The 21,872-nt window shown below is 37.7% G+C and overlaps 1 protein-coding gene across 1 annotated transcript in view; it reads right to left on the bottom strand.

Moving 5' to 3' along the window:
- Nucleotides 1-2,311: 2,311 nt before the first annotated feature.
- Nucleotides 2,312-21,872, bottom strand: part of LOC150108885 (metabotropic glutamate receptor 2-like) — a 45,961-nt gene continuing 26,400 nt past the window's right edge. Inside the window, exons 3-4 of the mRNA XM_090404056.1 lie at nt 3,131-3,304; nt 2,312-2,586 (exon numbers count right to left, since the gene is read on the bottom strand). Of these exons, the coding sequence (XP_090260182.1) occupies nt 3,135-3,304 (170 nt within the window). The 3' untranslated portion in view covers nt 2,312-2,586; nt 3,131-3,134. The remainder of the gene's footprint in view (nt 2,587-3,130; nt 3,305-21,872) is intronic.

Consider the following 21,872-nt stretch of genomic DNA (forward strand, 5'->3'; position numbering starts at 1 on the left):
TCGTATTTATCGATGTGCATTGCTTGTTGAATATAATAATTAGGCCAGGACGTTCCTCCTTTACGTTTCGAGGCTTTAATCGAACACAAGTGAACAATCATGATTAATTTTTAAAAAATAGGAAAAGACGCTCGTTGGTTCGTTTACTGAATAAATGGTATAAACCATGGAACCAGCTTAAAACAGGTAAGCACATCAGTCGTATTAAAAAGTTACAGAAGCAAAACACTTAAATTAGATCGCGATCAAGGAAACTTCAACTGGTAATGTTTTTTTTTTTTTTTTAAGGAACATGTTATTAAATAGCTTAGTACTGGAATTTGTCGCTCTGTTAAACCTCATCCTGATCATTAGGCACAAGGTTTCTGAGTAACAGGCTATATCTGATCTGAAGAACTGTCTATTCCAAAGTTTCTAAACCGAATCGGATTATCCATGTAGAAATTAGCAGTCCTGAATACATCATGGCTTTGAATGTTTAACTCTAGAAGGGAAGGATTCTCAAGCATAAAAAGTATCGTTATAATGACGCAAAGAGAAGAGTCGACTCTCTAGTCCTATTTCAAAAGACTAAACTTGCCATGAAGTTTAAATTATTAATAACTCATGAAAACAATGCTAATAATCAAATAAAAATCTTATACCAGAGATACAAACCAAGGAGTGCGACAGGGATGTCCCCTTTCACCAACTCTATTTATCTAAATCGAATCAAGGTATTAAACTTTCTCCTTTTTGCCGATGACCAAATAATAATTACAAATTCTGAAGATAACTTAAATGAGATAGCCAAAGATTATGGAATGATAATATCACCAGAAAAATCAAAAACGATGGCATTTAAAGGTCAAAATCCAGTAAGAACTAAAATAGTAATAGATAAGATTTAAGAACACGTGAATTCATTTAACCTAAGGAAGATAATAAACCTAACTTAGTTCAAAAAGAAACCAGACTAAAAGTATACAATACGTTAGTCCTATTGTATGGAAGTGAAATCTGCGCAATAAAACGAAAAGACTAATAACAGCTGAAATGAGAAAAACTGCAAAGTATACTCTATTCGATCGCAACAGAAATGAAGAAATTATGAAAGAATTAAACCAGGAACCAGTAATAGAAAAAATTAAAAAATATAAATGGGACACGTAGAAAGAATGAAAACAGAAAGATTACCAAAACAAGCCTTAAAGTACAAGAAACCACAAATGATAAAAACAATGCAAGTGCAGCTGATGTGGTATCATCACACACTGTGGGTCATTTCATGATATGACTGATGCTCGGAAAGCTACACCGTCTTATCTTTGATAGTTTTCGACTGTAGTCTTGTGACTATAGACTGCTAGTGATTTACGGTGATATTGTAGAGTTTAAAGGAGAGTACTTCAAAACCGATGCGTTTCATCCTTCCTTAAACCAGGAACCTTAACGGTGGTGTTTACTAATAACATTTAAACGCCAATTATAGCAACAAAAAACAACAGTTTCAGTCAGGGAGGAGCAAAGCCAATTCCGTGTTTAAGTTTGTTGCGATATTGAAGACCACGGTTCACCTTTAGCTCAGTTATGCAGTCTCTGTGGTATGGATGTCCATTTTATGGACGAACTATATATAGTTCGCTCCCAAACGTTAATATGCTAATTCGAACATTATTTATCATCTCAACAAAATGTCGACGCGGATTTCCTTTGTTCTTTAAACGCAGTTTCTTTGATCCTCGTTTAAGTCTTGTTAATTAACAAGAACCAACGATTCATTGAATTTATTTGTTACTGATTTTTATAAGAAGAAACTGCGAAAAGTACGTTGTCTAATTGACCTGTCCTTGTTCAATAGAATATGCAACTTGCCTTTCAAATCTCCTACTCAGAACTTCCCTAAATGCAGCCATAATCACTGAGATTAATAAAGAAAACCGTTCTACCATTCAAGACAAACTGGAAATTATCCTGTCAGTAAACGTTATCCACAAGTTTGTAAGAGGGCGTTCCTCCTAGAACAAATCGAATACCCGTTATCTCACTAGTTCGTATAACTTATAGTTACATTTATTTTCTAAAAAATATAAGTGTTCTGCAGATTTTTGAGAGGATCAACCTCAACCATCACAGTACGGGGATGGATTGAGGTTTCTTGTTCGTCAACTGCCAAGAAAAAAAAAATAATTTCAATTATTCTTATCATGCCGTCTACGTAACATAACATATATATCATCAACTTTCTGACACATGATGGTCAATGCGGCGAAGGAAAGGAAGGTTTTATGATCAGCTGCTCTACAAGTCTAGCCAAGTACATTTCTAAAAATACAAAATTTCTACTCTTTATTACTACATAACATGCAGTGAAGCAAGTTTGGCGAAACCAACAGAAACGAGCCATCAAGTAGAGGCTCAATACTGTACGGAAAAAACAAAGGAAATAAAGTCACTTTCTTTGTGTTAGTTCTTTAACTTCAGCTGCGTTCACACACAAATCCGCATCAGTCCTGTCTGATAACCGGCGGCCGGTGGAAGTCCTCGGTGTTCAGCAGTCAAAACACCTTTCACAACTACGCCCATCTCCACCTTCTTCTGGATCACCTACGAAGAAAAAGAGTTCATTTATTACGTAAATTGCAGGTCAGTTCTTGTGATGGTAAGATATATATGATAACTAAATAAATTTGTTACACAGACTATGGTGTTTGAATTTTTCATGCAAGAAATAAAGAATAACTTAGACATGCACTACATACGCTGTTACACAATTATCTCACACATCTGGAGTGTACTGTTTAGGGGGAAAAAAGATCTTTAACACTTGCTTACAGCTTTTTAATAAACAAACCCTACATCACTTTACCTCTCCCGCTCGCTGAAGTTTTGCAACACCATGTTGTGGTTTTAACGGTTAGCGTATTTTCTACGAATTTCTGAAAGAGCATTTATTCATTTTATATAAATAAATGTCCGCTTGCATTGCCAAGAATTGTTGCTGGCGTAAGCCTACTACGAACAGAGTTCCGGAAAAAAAGAAGCGCTGACATTTGTAAGGTGGCGTCCTTGAGGACGCCACCTTACAAATGTTACAAAACACAACGACGTGCTTCTTTATTTTTGGTAACAAAAGCGAAGTGTAACTCACCGCCTCAGTAGATGGGATTTCGGTAGAGCTTCATATTTGGACTGAAGAAGAGTCTGTCCGTGTTATAGTAAGTGTCCTCTGGCTGAGGAGGGGGTGGAGGAATGTGGACACCGACGGGATGACTGTATCGCCATACTCTGGAGGGCTGAGCAGGTGGAATATAAAAGCCACGATCTGAAACAAAGAAGAACGGTACATTATTTAGCCTGTACTCAAATTTTCAATAAATAAATATATGAAGTTTTTATGCAATAATAATAAACCACGGACGCTCGCGAGAAGAAAACTGGCCGTTGTTATAACGACGGAAACTGTTGCAGTTTTCACTTTTATAGTCGCCGACAGTTACGCTAAACAACATTCTGGAACTTTATTGTCTGCGAAACGATGAAACCATTCAGCTTCATCGTCTTTGACAGTAAACCTTGTAGGACCTAACAGTTTTGTTAGGTCCTACAAGGGCGTGATTAGCAAAACATATGCCTTTCGTTGATATTATGAACAAAAGTTTATTATATTGTAAAAGTCTGAATACGCACTCACGGTTATTTCACGACCGACAGTTTAAAGCGTGATCGTGATGACAAATCTTTCAGGAATGTAACTCATAACATACACCTGTTCGTCACCCCCTGGTTTTGAGAATATAGTGCAAATACGCTAAACGGATTTCATCTGTTTCAAAAATTACACAGTAACGCCAAGTAATAAAAAAAAGAGAAATCGCGAAAGGCCTTGTTAATTACACTAACAAAACTGGATAAAATTATTTTATTCAGCTATCTAAGGATTCGTGGAATGTGTGAAATACCAGCCACCTCAAAAAGTAATAGCGGCTGTTAAATAAGTGCACAGAAAAGATAATTGTGAAGGTGGCTCGAACAACCAAACTCAAACGAAGTAATGAGCTTTGAGTTAAGTTAAATTCGGTGCAGCTCATATCTGTTGATACACGGCCTAATGAATGGGTTGCAACAGTCCAATAATCCTCTGGGTTTTCAAACAGGAAACGAAGCATGCAAACATATAATCAAGCTTAGTAAAAAAAAACGTACCCGACTCTTCCCCACCATCGGAAGAAAAAAAAAAAAGAACTTCAGTTTCCATTATATTTCTTTCGCTTTGAAATATCCATGAAAGGCAGTAGGAAACGCTTTTGTTTCAACACGCAAAAATAATTATATATGCTAACAAATCAGGTCGAGTAGTCTAAAAGAAAAAAATATATCAAGTAAACGAAGCGCTGTGTACTGACTACGAATACCCGAAGACGCGTGCATCGCTGTGAGCCTCGGCAGCGTAGCGTCAGTGGCGTGCGCTTGCTAAGCCAAAGGACTTGGGTTCAAATCCAGCAAAGGAATTTCTTCCCAAGTTTTTTCTCTTGGTATCGAGTTAGTCGGTCTCGGGCCGGGGCTGTGAGGGGGGTTTTTACCCCCTCACACACAGACAAATCGACCCTAGAACACACATGAATACAGACAATCCCCCCACACACACTCATTTAACTTTACCTCCCGCTTAAGGGCACACCTCTTTCACAGAGGAGTGGTCTAACCACTGTTGGTTTAGTCCAATAAAACTAAGTAGTTAATCTTCACTTAATTTCATAGTCTCTAGTTTTAGCATTATGCAACGCAACGTTTAAAGAGCAATAAGAGAAAATGGTAACTATATATCTGCAAAATAAAGATCCGAGTAGTAACTGCTCGATCCTGCAAATTCTAAACACCAGAAGATATAAATCTACAAACAAAACGACACATTTCACTTTTACGAAAAGTTTGTTTTGAAGAAAAAAAAAATCCAAAATATGCAAAGTTCATGTACACAAAAATAATAAGCATTTTATCATCGACACATAAAAGCTTTGTTTAATCTCCAGAAACAGTAAAGATCGAATGTGTTGTTTGAAATTATAAAAAAAGGGTAATACGGAGTTGCCAAATTGGCCCGTAATTCACATGCAAACAAGAGACAAACTTCTGCCCATTTTGACGACCTCCGTATTACCATAAGGCCCTTTTATTGGGGGATGAAGAATACGAAATATTTTTCACCAAAATTTGTTCGGCGATTTGAACAAGTCTCACAAAATACATATTTTAAGCCACAGACTGTAGAATAGAATTATCAAGTATGACAAACCATTCACAGTCTAATGCATTAAAATGAAATGAGAATTTCAACTAAGGCTCTCCTGAAAGTCATTTGTCCATCTTTGAGTGCGTTGTGAGTTTGCGGGGACAATACTTAGCAGTGTGTGGAACACACCTTTCAAGTACAAATAAGAGAAGCTGTGCATGACAGTAATAATAAGTATCACTGATGCAGGAACTGTATATGTAATTAGTATTGTTTGTTATGGGGGGGGGGGGGAAGGACTAAGGTATCAGAGATCCAACCAGATCATTTAAATAGCGTGAAAGTGATGAGGCACGTTGCAATGATGCTGTTATTTCCAAAGGAATTAAGAATACATAGTCTCTAACTATAGCATCGCCAAAAAAAAAAAACCCGATCGGGTTTCTAGTCTGATGTGCCGTTGTTAATCTCGTTAAAATGCTGGGAACTACACGTTATGATTGTGGCTTAGAGACGTAACGGAGCCTTCAATGATGGAAGACGAGAACAGTCCTGTCAGGAACGGAGTCAGGGCAGTCGGCACCGTCAAGGTTGTCAGTTAGAAAAAAAGCGGAAGAAATCATATGACTTGGACCACTCCTCTGTGAGAGGGTGTGCCCTTAAGCGGGAGGTAAAGTTAAATGACCTCTTTCAGTCTCCAAGCCATTAACTCTGACCGTTTCCTGGTTCAACCTTTCCTAACTTCTTCTTCTTGCAAGAGAGAAAGGCAAGGAAGTAAAACTTATTTGATCCTTAACATCAAGGGCGCCTGTTTGTTTTGTTAGTGAGATGCCAGCCGGTCTCGCGCACGTAAAAAATTTCGCATATTCTTTGTCAGACAGTCCACTGAGCGAACAAAGTACCACGAGCTGATGTTACTTCCTGGTGAGAATTTCTCTAGGGGGTGGTGGGGGTGATGTTAAACTTGTGATCAGCGTTGGATGTTGATGTGACACTAATTGTAAGTGATTCTCCAGTCAAGTTTGCTTTTCTACGCGATCCAGCAGTGAAATATTAATCTTCAAGTAAACAGAAGAAATACAAAGTTCGCTGCTTCCACAACCTCCCGTAGAATACGAGCGGGCGGGGGAAAGGATCTAAATGCAACATGCGGGAATTTTTTTTTTTTTTTGTACTATTCAAGACTCGACCTGTGACCTGATAAATCAACTCAGTTCTGCAATTTCCCGCCCTTTCTTCACACAGAAATTTCAGAGGAACTCTCAAGTAGTCGCTTTCTTTTGTGTTTAATGTCCATTCTCACCATCCCTTCGGTATAATTCACCAGCAAGTACTTTTTTAACGCCTCGGCGTTCATCCCTAACATAACCTCTGATCCCTCATCGTGTACAGAAAGTAATTATCCGCCTTCGATAGTCGAGGAATGGAAGTTTATTTGTCGACAACTAATACCAGGCGGGCAGCGACCAAGTCCTCCATTGATTACTCTGCCCTGCAGCCACTGGCGAAACCGGGTTGTAATTAAAACAAAACTTTCTCTTGAATAGTTTAATATGCTATGTAAACAAGGGTGTCTACAACACAAGGAAATGGAGTTGTCCTCCTCTTCAAATTTAACAACTTAAAACACTTTTATTTTATATAATATCGTGGTGGAGTTCATAGCGTGGCGAGCAATTTATTGTTATTATTCATATTTTAATGTCATCAGCTTCAGGAACGTACTAGAAACTCAGTCATGCTTCAAGACCTCAAAAAACTAGGAATTAAATGTCAAAGGTTTTAATAATAAATGCACGGAGTTCTTCAAGAGACTTGATTGCCTCAGTTGCTATCAAAATGTGATACAACAGAAGGGAAGGGCAAAAAAAAAAACATTGATTGCGTTTATTATGAGCCTTCAGAAGGAAACACAGTTCAGATTTCAATAACATGTCTTGGCTGAAGTCCGCTCGTGTCAAATCCGTGCAAAATACTGTAGTGCTAGCTGCCAAGCTTGACTCGTTGTACAGTACAATATATTTTTCGACGAAATAAAATTCATTTTAATAAAAATTGAAATGTCAACTAATTGAAACTTAAAGTTTCAATTTGCATAAAATTGGTCCAAATATCAAGGGACCTGCGATAGGAATTCAAAGCACAGCATCACTGTAAGCATGTGTCCCTTAAGATTGTTTTTATGTAGGATTTTCCTCAAAGACGTGGTCAACCATATCGCCATGCATCAGCGAATCTCCAAATTATCACTTAAGTCCATTGGTATCAGGATCTCCCTTTGTTCAATGGTCTCAAACTTCGGCCAGGAACCGACAGATCCGAGGCTATTCATCTTGAATATTTAGAATGCGAAACAATCTGGACTTGGCGAGCATGCCATTAACAAATACAGTACAGGATTCTTTAAGAGAGAAAGATTAGTCCTATCTAAAACCCGTTTTATTTATTTATTTTTTTTATGTAATTCCACACTCCGGCCTGGTTGGCCGAGCTGTCGGGTTCGAATTCCGCCTTGGCATGGATGTTTCTGAATGGCTTTAGGCGGAAGATGAATTTCATTGTCCGGTGTGAGACCACCTCCCCGCTTATTTGAGGCTTCATGTAGCTTGAAAAAGTTCCACGTTTGGTTTCTAAACCAGGGTTTCTGGATCCGGTAAAATAATTAAATAGAAATATATATTGTATATAGAAAAGAAAAAAAAAAAAAAAAACCCACTCATGGTACAGGGTGATCCAAAAGTCGCGAACATCCTAAAATAAACTTGAATGTTTCAATATTAGAGCTACAAACGAAGCGTATAAGTGTATCTTTACAAAGACAAAAATACATATACATAACATTACTAAAGCAAAATGACCGCCTCGTTCTTGAACGCAGGCATGATCTTTTTACCAAACTGGAGGCAACGCTTCGAAGCATGGAATTAGGGCTGCTCTGATTGTTTCCGTGATGTCTGTCTTCATTCATCAATTGTGTGAGGATTATTTTTAACACCTTACCTTCCAGGTAACCCCATAAGAAGAAATCTGGAGATCATAAATCTGACAACCATGGGGGCCAAAGTCTTTATCCAGTGGCTTCAATTCCTGAACTGAGTGAACACAGGTATGGACCAAGCTAATTGTTTGGCGGCTATCCAAGTACTGCCATATGACATACCTGTCTGTAGAAAGAGTTTTTTTAAGCCTCTTTGAAGGTGAACGTTGCAATACGTCGTGTACGTAGCCACTTTAACTTATGTCAAAATGGAAGATTTTCCATGCCACTGCTTGTCTGCAACTGATGCAGATTTCCGAAAGCATTTGATTAATCTCGTAATTGTCGAATTTTGTGGAAAAACAGCGTCAGGATGCTTCTGACAAACTTCTCCACAACATGACATGCTAAATTCAAAACCACAACTTGTTGCTCCTGGGAATGCACCATTTCGCTTTCCTCGTTAACAACACTACACTGTGGACGCCCAATATCCGACATGTAGCGGATAGATTACGCAATAGTGGCCAACAGTGTCCTAGAGTGGCATCTACAACCGAAACGAATAATTAGATTCGAAGCACTTCGATGGAGTTCAGCGACAACTTTTGAATCACCCTTTACTATAGGTTCGCAGATACACTTTCGTGGATGAGAAAGCCATATAAAAAAAATCCCAAGAAAAGTTATAAGCCTACAGTGAATTAGCTAGTGACCGGGCGATGAAATTCATTTCAATCACACCGGAGCCTGCTGGTCAGAGAGTGCATACGACCATCGGCCAACCAGAAGGGCCTTGTATAGTCTATAACTGAGTAAAGAAAGCAGCGAAACGTTGCAATCCCCCTTCTGATAGTACAGTATTCTGCATTTTCAGTACTTAATACATTTGGGATATTAAAGCAGCACAGAGCGTAAAAATTTAATTTATTTACACATTAAATTTATTACTATGGAAAATATGCTACCATTTATATAACAGCATAACGTTTATGTAGTACATTTTTATGAACTTCAATATTTAAAAATATATATATATATAAAACGACTCGTACCTGCTGTGAATGCTGCAATTTTCTATTGACCTCTGGATACCATGCCACTTGGTTATAACAAAGGAATTATTTTCCCATGAGGTGTCACCATATTGTAATTAGCTAAGAATGCACAGTTTCAATCCCACTCGTGCAGAATTCGATAATTTTAACAGCCTTTGTTGCCCAATAAAATTGGGCAATCAATAAAAAGCTGCTAAAAGGATTGGTTGGCCTGTACAGTTACTAGAATCACGTATTCTCTTCCCTATCTTTTTAGATATTTTTACAACCAGATATCGAATGTTGTGGAAGTCGAGTTGGAAGACCAGATTAAAAAAATAATTGAAAAAAAAAAAAAAACCGGACGGTTTCAGTGAAATGGCGAGGGAAGGACTTTCTAGTAAAGGGTATCTGAAATATATGATGGATAGTCTACAATAACAATTTCTACTCAGTTGTCTAGCAAAATGTCACGATCGGATCCTAATAGAGGTCGCTTTAAGAGAAATACAAAATAGTCACACCCATATGCACAAAAATCGTAAACGATTGCAGAAGACTCATAAATCAACAGTTTCTGGTTAGTTGTAATCACCGAAAACCAAAGAAATATTCGTGACAACAGTACTCAGCTCGGTGTGTGCGCATTCGACCATCAAACTAAATACTACATAAATGTAGTATAATAGATCTAAATAACCTATTGAAAAAATGGTAACAGCGCAATAAAAATATCAAAACATCAGCTGCACTGAAAGCCAACAAATTCCACACAAATCAACTTCAACATCCAGAAAGCACACAGTGGCCTGTTGTGGTAATTTAGTGTTGCTTCTTGGAAAGAGAAGTCTACAACGAAGTTGCTCCTCTCCCCCACACATAACATCAGACAGTGACGACCTTGGGATCGTGTGGAGATGATATTCCCACACCAGTTTCGTTAGACAGATGGAAGACAGTCTGTCCTGACCGTTTGGCACTGAGGTCAAATGTTATTCCGCCCTATTTGCAACAAGTGTTTGGGCATGTAGTTGGGTGCAAACACATCACAGACGTGCACTTTCTGTATTGAGGAAAAGGAATTTACACGGTTCGCCAGATGGTATGGTCCCGCCCTCTTTCTGTGGCGATATATTGTTATTATCTAAGTGTCAGTCAGTGTACTCTTCCACACTAATTCCTTCACACAAAGGCAGATAAAGAAGCCCTTACGTTCTGACGAATATTTTATAAATATCAGTTGCATTTATAGTGCAGTATGTATTAAATGCAAATATTAATGTTAACATTAATTTCTGCATATATAGTTTCCCTTATATGATATAAATGACTACTCATCAGACTATTAACTGAACACATTTGAAATTCGATACGTATTAGTGAGCTACGAGCTGTGAAAGTCTCGTTAATTCATATTCTATTAGGTGTGTTAAAGTGCTTTGCAGTAAGGCTTTTTTAAATCGACAACCTCCACTTTTCCTTTGTATAAATTGTCCTATGGGACTGGATTGTTTAGCATTATAACCGAGACTGTAAAAGCTCAAACGCGAGTATTTGAGAGTCTGTCTGTTAAACTTGCTCTTGAACCGGTTTGCCAGTTTTGCGGAACAGGAGAGGGAGGATGTGTTGTAGGAGAACAAACCTACCCTTTTGTAAAAGCGGCTAAATTAGCTAAATGAATACTTTCAATCACACACAGGATTTGAACCTAAATAGAGCAAGTAATAGCTGGCGAAACTCTGGAAAAAAAAATTTTAGATAATTTTTGCAAACTACTGAGAAAAGGAAATTTTTAATATATAACTAACCTAAAGCAAATGATGAGAGGGAAAAATATAGTAGAATTCCTGTCCTCGATACATTAATTTCATTACTAAGAATATGTAGGCATAGTCTAAACACGTCGCATGTTAAATAGTTTTTAGCATACGGAGGGTTATGTCGGAATTTATTGAAACAGGTCCTTTTAGTAGTTCACCTTTAATTCCAATTACTAGTAAAAGGCGCAATTTCCCATAATAAAACAAATATAAGAGAGATGGGGGGGGATAAAGTAAGAGTAATGTCAAAATGTCTGACATGACAGTTTTCTGATCTCCATTACTATTACACCATTAAGTGGAAGAGGGAAAAGTAGTACTAATCCTTAAAAAACAAAAATTCACAAATTCGTTTTCGTTTAAATAGAAAGAACTAATTAACATATAAGAACCTCTCCGCAGTCGGTCGACAAAATCACTTGGCTGGACATACCTGGATTTAAATCCCGCCTCGGACGCAAATTTTAACAAAGCTTATCAATTGAAAATTCTTCTCGTCGGAAGTGGAAGGATTTTTCACCCAGGAATTTGGACTTTTCATACCGTAAAAACAGGTAAACCAGTCAGAAGATACGCAATAATAAATACAATATGGCATTATATTTTAGCCTTGGAATTACACCCTAATTCCAAGCAACTGAAGTTGGAACACGCTGGCCACATAGCCCGCATGGGGGGGACTTGTCCTTTCGGTTTTGCACTTCCAAGTACATTGCCTTTTATTTAACGTAAAATCTCTTTTCCATATCAACTGTGTACAGAATTGTGAATCCACGCAGGCATCGAATATTTTTGGTGGAAGAGCCTTGAAACATATTTTTTAAAAAATAAAATCCTTAACTACATCGAGGAGGAAAGCAATTAAAGGTGCGTCACCTTTCTTCCTCTCAGAGACTTTCTGTCTTGTGTTCCTTTTCTACATGGACACCGGTCATAAAAGTTGACACATTGTAATTGCGTCACTTCATTACGAACCTGCTAAAATACATTTGGCAAGTGGCCAACATCCATTCGCAGTTTAACTGAAAACACCGACAAAGAAATTTCTCTTTCTGTTTATTTATTCTTTTGTCTACATCGGGCATTTATCAAACCCAATGCTAACGTTTTTTTTTTTTTTTTAATTCCTATTGACCATCCCCATTCATTCACACAGCACAGCATTTTACTACGAAATCTGCCTCATGATGATATATACATACATACCGATGCATGAGTTAACGGCTGGTTAAAATGACTAAAAGACACAACGAAGGGAAAGCAATCAATGGTGACGCAATTTTAACTACTTTCCTCTGCTAAAATAGTCAAGGACTTTTTAATCGGGTTACACTAAGATAAAGCGCGAACAGCTTAGTAATTTCATAGTGCTGCAATAAAAAATTGGAGAAAATCGCGCCTCGGGAGTTTCAACTGTTCAGTTCTACAAAACCCATTTTTTACAGCATGAAAATGCTACGTGCGAGTTTCGGTGGATTAGCGGTACTACTTGCTTCGTAGTAACCTTAAAGCATTTTACACATTTTTGGTAGAGCAATGTTTTCCTGATCAGTTAGGAAATTTTTCTAGTTTCCTGAACAGATTAGTTAGGAAATACGAAGTATTTCCTAACTGATCTATTAGGAAATACTTCGTATTGTATCTATTAGGAAATAGATACAATACGAAGATTTTAATAGTCGTCAAATCTAATTCTTCTAACACAGTTTATGATCAAGGCCAATACTTCAAACACGATTATATTAAAGGGTAATGTCTGTAGGGAGCATGCACTACTCAAAGATTTTAAAAACTTTGTTACTGTTGATGCTTTTTTTTTTCTTTAAAAGGATGCTGAAATATAAGCGGCTTTTCAAAAAATCCTTTAGATTGCTGCATTACCCAATGCTATGACACTGCAGAATATGAGAAGGGTTTTGAGTTTAATGGCAGCCCTGATTGGCCAACGACCTAAAAATTGATACAGTTCTGAGTTTTAGCGAAAGTGCTTTTATATCTGATTTCATCAAACTCCACTCACGCAGAGCGCAGCTGTAAATTCAGATAAAAAAAATAAAAGGGGGAATGAAGAATAAACAGATGCTAATAGACGCACTGCTGCTTGCATAACTCGCCTTAAATGACCTGATAAACACAAGTCTGTTACATGCCCTCCAAAATGGGCGCGACAGAGTTTACTTTGGTTGTTTCTCAAATTCCTTGAATTAAAAAAATGGGCAGGTATGAAGGCGAGTTGAATACGCCAGACTAAACACTGAACTGCGTATATGTGATGGCACAACAGGATATAAAGTTAATTGCCAAATTACCTTTCAGGATTTCAAATATAAAGAATTTTTTTCAAGGACCGACTTTATTCTCTGCTTATTCTCTGTCAATGTTCTCTGCATATATGGCCATTTCATGCAGACTTTGGGGTGGGGGAAATAATTTCTACTGCGATAAATCACGAATAAATAACAAGGAATGCCACCCATCATCTGTACACCTATCGACAAAAAAGCAACCCTGAAGATTTTTTTCGCCCTCACATTATCCAGTTCAAAAATATCTAGCCTTACGGGTTTTTTTTTAAACAACTCTTGCCAAAGTGTACAGGATCGCCTCAAAGCATGAGCCACAATTTTTTCCCTATGGCATAGGCAGAAGTATACCTGAAGGATCTAAATGAAAGCATATTTAACAAACAAGCATGTTCGGTGTAATCCCGCGAATGGTTCCTTGACTGCTTCGCAATCGAACCACACAAAGTATGTCAGCAAACGTCTTTAATTCTCATTTCAGTGCTGAAAGGAGACACGAACTGCAACAGTAGGCGTTTTGCACCTGCATCGGACGAACGGGGCCGAATGACACCAAATTATAGCCGTAAAGTCTGTAATTAAACCGTAATCATTTGTTATACGAGCCATGAGGACAGCACTGGATGACAGTGACATCGATTTTGATCTCCCCCCCCCCTCTTCCATTCCCCTAAGTGCATGTGATAGGGGTAACTCCAGTAGCTTGATATCTCTTCGTAGCGCTGTCGACAGCGCATTTCTTAGATGACTACGACCCTGTTATACGTATAATTAAAAGGTAATAATTTCTCTATCAACTTCTCCAAGTCGCAATAGCTGACAGCAGTGCGAGTTCACGGCCCCTTTTCCAGCTCGCGTTTCCACTGAAAATGGCTGAAGCATCTTTCCTGGTAAACGAACAATGGAATCCATCACCACGAGACGTTGTGAGATGCCAGCTGCAGTACCAGACTTGTCAGCTTGCTAGCTGGATTACTCCAAGAAATCATGGGCACATGTCGTTATTTGCATTTATTTGTACTGCCTGATGTAATTATCTAGATTAGCACTAGCCTTCTATATCATAGAGCCGAGGACAGGGGACTTTTCTTCCACTTTATTAACACATCACTTGCTTTGGAATTGCAATAATGAAAAAAAAAAAAAAAGTTCCGTTACTTAGTTTTGTACTCAGCCAGTTTCGTTAATTCTCACATTTGCAATGACCCAATAATTATATTTTCTGAACTACAAAACTGAACAGTGTCCCCCGCATACTGGATTTGACGTAAATTGAACGTAGATAGCGCCACATACCCAAAGTATTCAAATTTAATTCAAGCACCCAAATTAAGTACTGTATTTCGTAAAAAATACAAAGGCTATCACATCCTGAATGTCATATTTCCAATACCGATTAAATAACATAAGGCTTTAAAGTATACCTGCCATTAGGTAAGTTTCGGAAAATGTTCGTTGGTTGGTTATTTGGGATTTATGGCTTCATCTTTGATTCTGTGTTCATCTTCCGTGAACACAGATATTTGCACGTGCAAAAAATGACGCAAGTACCTATTACAAAATCATTTTTGTCTGTCCGACTGTACGCAAGTTATTCCCGGTCTCTGGATGGACGAACTCCGTAAAACAGTGTAAACATAAACGAGTCAAATTGTCATAAAAAAACCGCAGTATAAACTTTGACACACACTCTTCGATTTTTTTTCGAGACATCCTGGATGGTATATATAGCGATAACGAAACAAAATTTTTAAAATCAAGTCTGTCTAGAATAGTTCGAAATGGTCGGCAAAGCAGTGATGATATCATCATATGCACGTGTGTGAGCGCACACACACACTCACAACTGCGGTCTGCTGCAACAGTATACCACAATCTAAATGGCAGCCGTGCATTCTGTTCACTTGCAAAGACCATCGGAAGCAACTCCTACTCGCCTGCACTTCTACCCCCTCCTCTTTCATCCAGATGGCACCGATGTTACAGCACCTAAAGATAACGCTGAATTACTGCATCATTCTCCCTCGAACTCCTACATTGATGACCAACGCAAATCATCTCCTACCATGCCAATACCGTGGTTTTCGCATAAAGACGGAAGATGAATACTACACCTAGACACTAAAAAGATCACGATGGCATCTTTCCAATTGTACTCAAAATTGTTGTTCTCCAGACACTTCCTATATCATCTTTTGCAATCTTTCATGCTTAGTTGACTCTTATACCCACATGTAGAAGCAAGCATATATCTCCAGTCTATTCCAAAAAAAGAACACCACCAAACTACGGACCGATCTCCATCACCTCAGTGCTCCGACCAAAATAAGGGATAATCATTAACTGTCTGCTGTCTAGAGGCCAACCAGTAATCAGAGACAGCCAGTACGGATTCCGCCAACAAAGATCGATGGCTGTCTTAGCTTACATCACCCACCACTAGACACTTACCATGGGAAAGAAACGTGCTGTCGCTCTTGACATTTCCAGAGCTTTTGATCGTGTGTGGCATCGAGGCTTGTTAAGCAAGCTGACATCTTTCGGTCTACCAGCCATCCTCTGCAATTGGGGACCAGCTTTCTCTCTCTGGTTGTTCATTGCGTATCATTTGGATGGCTCCTTCTCTTCGAGCACTCCCGCATTTGTGGCTCGAAAAACCCACAAACGCGGGAGTACTCCATGGCTCTGTTCTCTTTCTCCTAATATATATAAACGATCTCCTCCCAATCATCACTAATCCTGTCCACAGTTCTGTTGATGATATTTCACTTCATTCATCCAACTCATGGGACAAATCATGCAGAGCTCAGACAGGGCCCCAGCTTTAAGATAATCTACAATTAATGCTCTAAGCACTGTTCTCCGTACCTACCTTCAATGGGATGAAAATATTTCTGATTACCTTCAATGCCATCAAAATGCAGTCTTGCCTTTTCTCTCTTAAAATGGATCAACTCGCATCCTCTTACTCATCTAATTTTACTATACAGTAATTTTCATCATAATGAAACATTCAAGTTTTTTTGGGCCCTAACTGGACAGGATCAGATCTCTGTCTCGTTAGATCGACATTTACATCCTGTCATAAACAAATCACATCAATAGCTTTCCTCAGCCGCTAAACAACTAGGCATTCTCTTCCGCTCAAGACACTATACTTACTGCCTTGGCTAATCCGCCCATCCTAAGAATACTGCTCACATGTTTGGAGTGGTGCACCGAAAACTTTTCAAACATTGTATGCTGTCCAGACGACAGTAAGTCAACTCATAGATGATCCCTCCTCACACTCACTTTCACTGCATGTCTCAATTCTATCGCACTATTTCAGTTGTGTATATTCTACAGGTACTTCTATAGTCACTGCTTCACTCAACTGCAGCTGTCTAACATCCCTTTTAATACAACTACAAACACATTGAACCTGCTTCCCTCTATCTTTTTTTGTCTTCTGTAACAGCTTTCCTCATCACGTGTTCCCAAAAAAATACACTTTTTTCCCAACATATGACACTGATGTATTTATATTCTTCCACTTCTCGTGTATGGGATCAAAAAAATTAAAAATCGCAGAAAAAATAGCATTTTCCAATGATTGACTGAGTGGTTAGTGTATCTGCATTTCAAACAGGCTGCGAGTTCTAATCTCACAGTGGACATGAAAGTTGTCTTTAAGTGGGAGATGAATTTCATCACCTGGTGGAGACCGGCCTATTGAAGGAATGAGAAGTATTGCCGGATTCAGCGGATTGAGAAAGTTCCATGTTTAGTCTCTACAGCAGGGTTTCCGGATTATATTAATAAAATTACAAAAATATATACATAAAAATAGACAAAAAATCCTTAGCCAATACACAGTACTACTGCTGCACTATAGGTTTACAACCTTTCTTGGGTTGCAAACCTATAATACAGATGATCGTTTACGTTATTCACGTTAAAAAAAAAAAAAAAAAAAACAGTATTGAGGAATTAGACACAAATATACATTTTAATATATGGTGACACATGAGTACAATGTAAGCAAACTTAAGGATATACCACTTCTTCCTTATAAACACGCTCTTGCATACCAGAAGTAAATACAAAAAAGCAACCGTAAGAAATTTATTCAAATGGTAATAAGAAAGAGTAGTCGCATTCAATTTTGTGAAACAAATTCCATCTGCATAATAATTGAAAAAATATTCAATTGTGGCACAAACATATTTGAATGTTTCATTTTGATTAAAATTATAATGGAGAAATAGTAAAATTAGATGCATGTCAATATTTTCACACAAAAACTAACGACATATTTTTTTCAATATACGTATTCTCTCACCGTGAGTGTTGTACAAGTGATTTTTATATTTGAAAGTAAAACAGGAAATATAAAACTCACCGCAGCTACAGCGTGATAAAGAATGCGTAATTCTATCAACTGCGGTGATTTTTATATTTCAATTATTACGTAAATATAAAAATAACTTCAACTACTTTGCGATGAGAAAATTGAAAATAAGTATACAGTAGAAAGATTTCGCTAATTTGTGTGGAAATATTGACAAGCATCTAATTTTACCTTCGCAGCACTATACAGTAATTTTCATCAAAATGAAACATTCAAGTTTATTTGGGCCCTAATCGTGTATTTTAAACTAACGGCAGCAATTTGTAATTAATTCATTCTTCCATCATAAACATATTCAGGATAGGATGGCGACTTCATATTTAATGGGATGTGCATCGTGCCCTAACCACGACAACACTTAAGAGTAAGGGATCGCCAGAAATACCCTCTAAGCGGATTTTCATGATACAATACCGCTGTACAATTTTTTCCTCCTCTTTTATAAAAGCTCTGTAATTTATTCAAGATATATTGATCATGATGTCATGGGCTATTAGTACATAATGCTACAATCTGGTTGTAGCATTTGGTCAAGAAAAACTATCACAATGAAACAAGTATGGTGCATAAAATAAGGATTAATTGTCGCTGATGATTAACCAGATTTCCAAAAACATTATAAAAGTAAATAAAGAAAATTTTACATTAAAAAAAAAATTTTTTTTTTAAATCTCCTAGGTTCACCATTAAGAATACAATTCACTTGCGCGTATTTCTATGGTTTTTGTTTTTTTACTGCTGATTTTTACACCAAAATTGTTACAACAGTTATTCAATTTAATTAAAAATAATGCACTGGAAGTCCTGAAAACTTACAGTGGATAATTTAAAATTACAGCATCATCTGCATAAAGAGCAGATATTAACATCTCCAAATGTATATATTAATGTTGAGGCCGCCTTCATACTGTGAAGGAAGGATCTAAATAGATGATGATGAATAAAAGTGGAGATAGTGTGCACATGCAACTCCTTCAATTTTAACTGCTAACTTACAAGTTAAATGAAGGCTATGTTGTTCATCATGTTCCATTCAGTCCATTAAAGTATAGTTTTCAAAATCTTTTCTCTTGGGAACTTGCCATGTGCCATTTCCAGATCTAGAAAACTTATTTAGGTCGTTGGTATATTCCCATGACTTAACTAATATTTTATGTCAAGTGAAAATCTGACCTTGCCTAACCCCTATGTGAACGATAATTGTGCCTCAGCATCTTTTTCCTCTTCTTTTCTAATTTTTATTAGCTCCCCCCCCCCCCCCCACACACACACACTAAAATATCCTTGCATATATCTTACTTGGACTACTTAACCAAGAAATTCCTCTGCAATTCTAGCGTTCAGTTTGGTTTTTTTTTTTTTTTTTTTTTTATAGATGGATATTTTGAGCACTCTGTCCCGGTCATCTGGAATTTTATACTGGTTATTATTATTATTGTTCCGGGCAACTCCAAAGAGTCGACAGAGTCATCGAGGGAGGCCCTAACATATTTGTCAAGAACAACTATTCGACATTCACACAGTATCTATCATACCTTGCCTTGAACTCATTCACGGTCGTAGTACCCACAACAGACTCTGGAAGCTTATTCCACTCATTCACTACTCTCCAAGTAAAAAACCCAGCTCTAACACCCTTGTTAACTACGCTCTTGCCCAGCTTCCATTCATGGCCACTAGTCCTCCCACCACCAGTCATATTTTCAAAAATATCTTCTGGATCAATCTTATAGAAACCCTTCAGTAATTTGAATGTCTCAATCATATCACCCCTCCTTCGCCTATCGACCAATTTCTGCAACCCACAAATCTTCAACCTATTCTCATAAGGTTCATTCCACAGACCTGCTATCATCTTGGTCACTCGTCTCTGGATCCTCTCCACTTCCTCCCCATCACGAAGAAACCCTGGTGCCCATAACTGGGCACAGTAGTCCAGATGGGGTCTTATCAAGGCTCGATACAGAGGAACAACAACTTGTTTGTCTCTGCATGTTAAAGTATTTTTCAGAAGCCAAGTGATTTGGTGAGCTGTTTTAGTCACTTTTGCAATGTGCCCCCTAAACTTCAATTCCCTATCCACCAACACTCCCAAATCCCTGGCCTCATCAATCTCCTGGAGTACGGTTCCACCAATGCGATATACTGCTGCTATTCTTTTCACCCCAAAGTGCATAACCTTACACTTTGGCACATTAAATTGACATCCATTTTTCCTGGCCCAGTCCCAGTCATTGATACATAAAAAACGTTGTATTTTTTCAAGTTGTTCTAACAGGCGTGCCATTGTTTATTGCAAGTGTGCGTGCAGGCTCACGTGAACGCCAATATTAAATAACTGCAGCATGGCTATCTGGGATGTTATAACTCAAATTGTTGTTTAAGTGGACAGGGTTCAGCAGGATTTCCCTTGATTCTACAATTTTTCTCTCAAACTCATCATCACAGCGAAAAATATTTTCTGATCTATCCGAGCAAACGGAGTGGCTTTGTTGATCATCATTAGGATTATTTGTAAAAAGAACATGACTTGATAACGCAGTTGCATGAGATCTTTTGTAAGAGATGTCTCTCTTATGCTCTTCTATACGTTGTTCAATAGATTTGTTAGTTTGTCCAAAATAAGGGATATTGCAATCGCATCATAATTTATATACACCTGGATATTTTAGGTACTGATGAGTAGGCTTTGGATGGCTGATTAGAGAACGGATTTTAGGAAGTGTGGTGAAGAACGTCCTGATATTATATTTTTTAAGGATTCAGCTAATTTTTTAGAGACTGTGCTAATGTATGGAATGGAGATGCTACCTTTAAAATTAATAGTTTCTGTTGTGCACTGCCTAGGAGGATCCAGAAGAAATTTCTTAATCGTTTTTTCAGAGTAACCATTTTGTTTAAAGATAAGAGTGAGGTGATTTATTTCTTTTTGTAGTTCATCTGGTTCATTCAAGAGAGAGCGTGCTCTGTGTCCTAAGGTAGATATAGTTCCAAGTTTTTGTGGTGGAAAATGATGAGAAAGATTATGCAGATATCTACTGGTATGAGTAGGTTTTCTGTATCTAGATATTTTTAATCTTTCAGAGCATCGTGTAAGCATGACATCCAGGAAAGGTAAGGAGTTATTATTTTCTAGATCAGCAGTAAATTTTATATTAGGATGTTAGATGTTTAGATGATGAAGACAATCTATGAGAGATGTGTGCCCGTGATTCCAAATAACAAAACATATGTACAATATGCTGACCAGAAATCAGTAGATATATTTGCCATTATTATTAGCTTTATCATATTCTTCAAAATTTATCTGGTATCCTGTACACCCCTCGAGGGATGTACAGGATACTAGCTCTATTTGCAAATCTCATTTAGCGATTTTACATATATTTTTAAAGCGATTATACCGTTGTACATATATATATATACATACACACACCAGCCACTGAATTATAAACCTTTATGCAGATGTACCTAACAGTCACATATGCAGCATATATGCAAAATACTTGGTCACGTGTGCCACCGCGTGTTCTAGGCAACTATTTAAGAATGTTGTTGGTCAGTAATCGTCAATAGTGTTGATCACATTGGGAAAAACAAAGGATCTTTCGGAGTTTGATAAAGGGCTTATTGTGAGTGCCCGTCTGGCTGAAGTCGCGATTTTGAAAACTGCAGAACTGACCGGTTTCGTAAAGGGTGAGATACCCCGAGTGTTTAATCAGTGGAAAAATAACCCACATTGCTTGTCTATGAAGCGTAACTTTGGTCCTAAGACGTAACAAGATGGATGTCGTTTCAGAAGGCTTGTACTGACCATCAGAACTTCTCGTGTAGCAACTGATGCATTTAATGAAGGCTCTTTCAGCCCCATATCTCACTGAACTCTGCGCAGGGAATTGAAGAGGATCGGTATTGGCAGTTGCATGCCTATACGTAAAATAAAAGTTTCTAATTCAGTGACAGGTATGTGTGTGTGTGTGTGCATAGCTTAAGACTTTAAGATTACAGCCGTATTTAAGAATATATTCCTTTCCTCTGCTTGATTGCAAAATATGAATATTTATTCTGAGAACACACAACAGATTAAAGCCCTTTTAGACAATCGCTTTACTGCTGTTTAGCAATTTTTA

This window comes from Typopeltis vanoorti, chromosome 2, assembly GCF_054136105.1.
Source record: "Typopeltis vanoorti isolate ZY-2024b chromosome 2, IOZ_Tvanoo_1.0, whole genome shotgun sequence".
NCBI classification, from domain to species: Eukaryota; Metazoa; Arthropoda; class Arachnida; order Uropygi; family Thelyphonidae; genus Typopeltis; species Typopeltis vanoorti.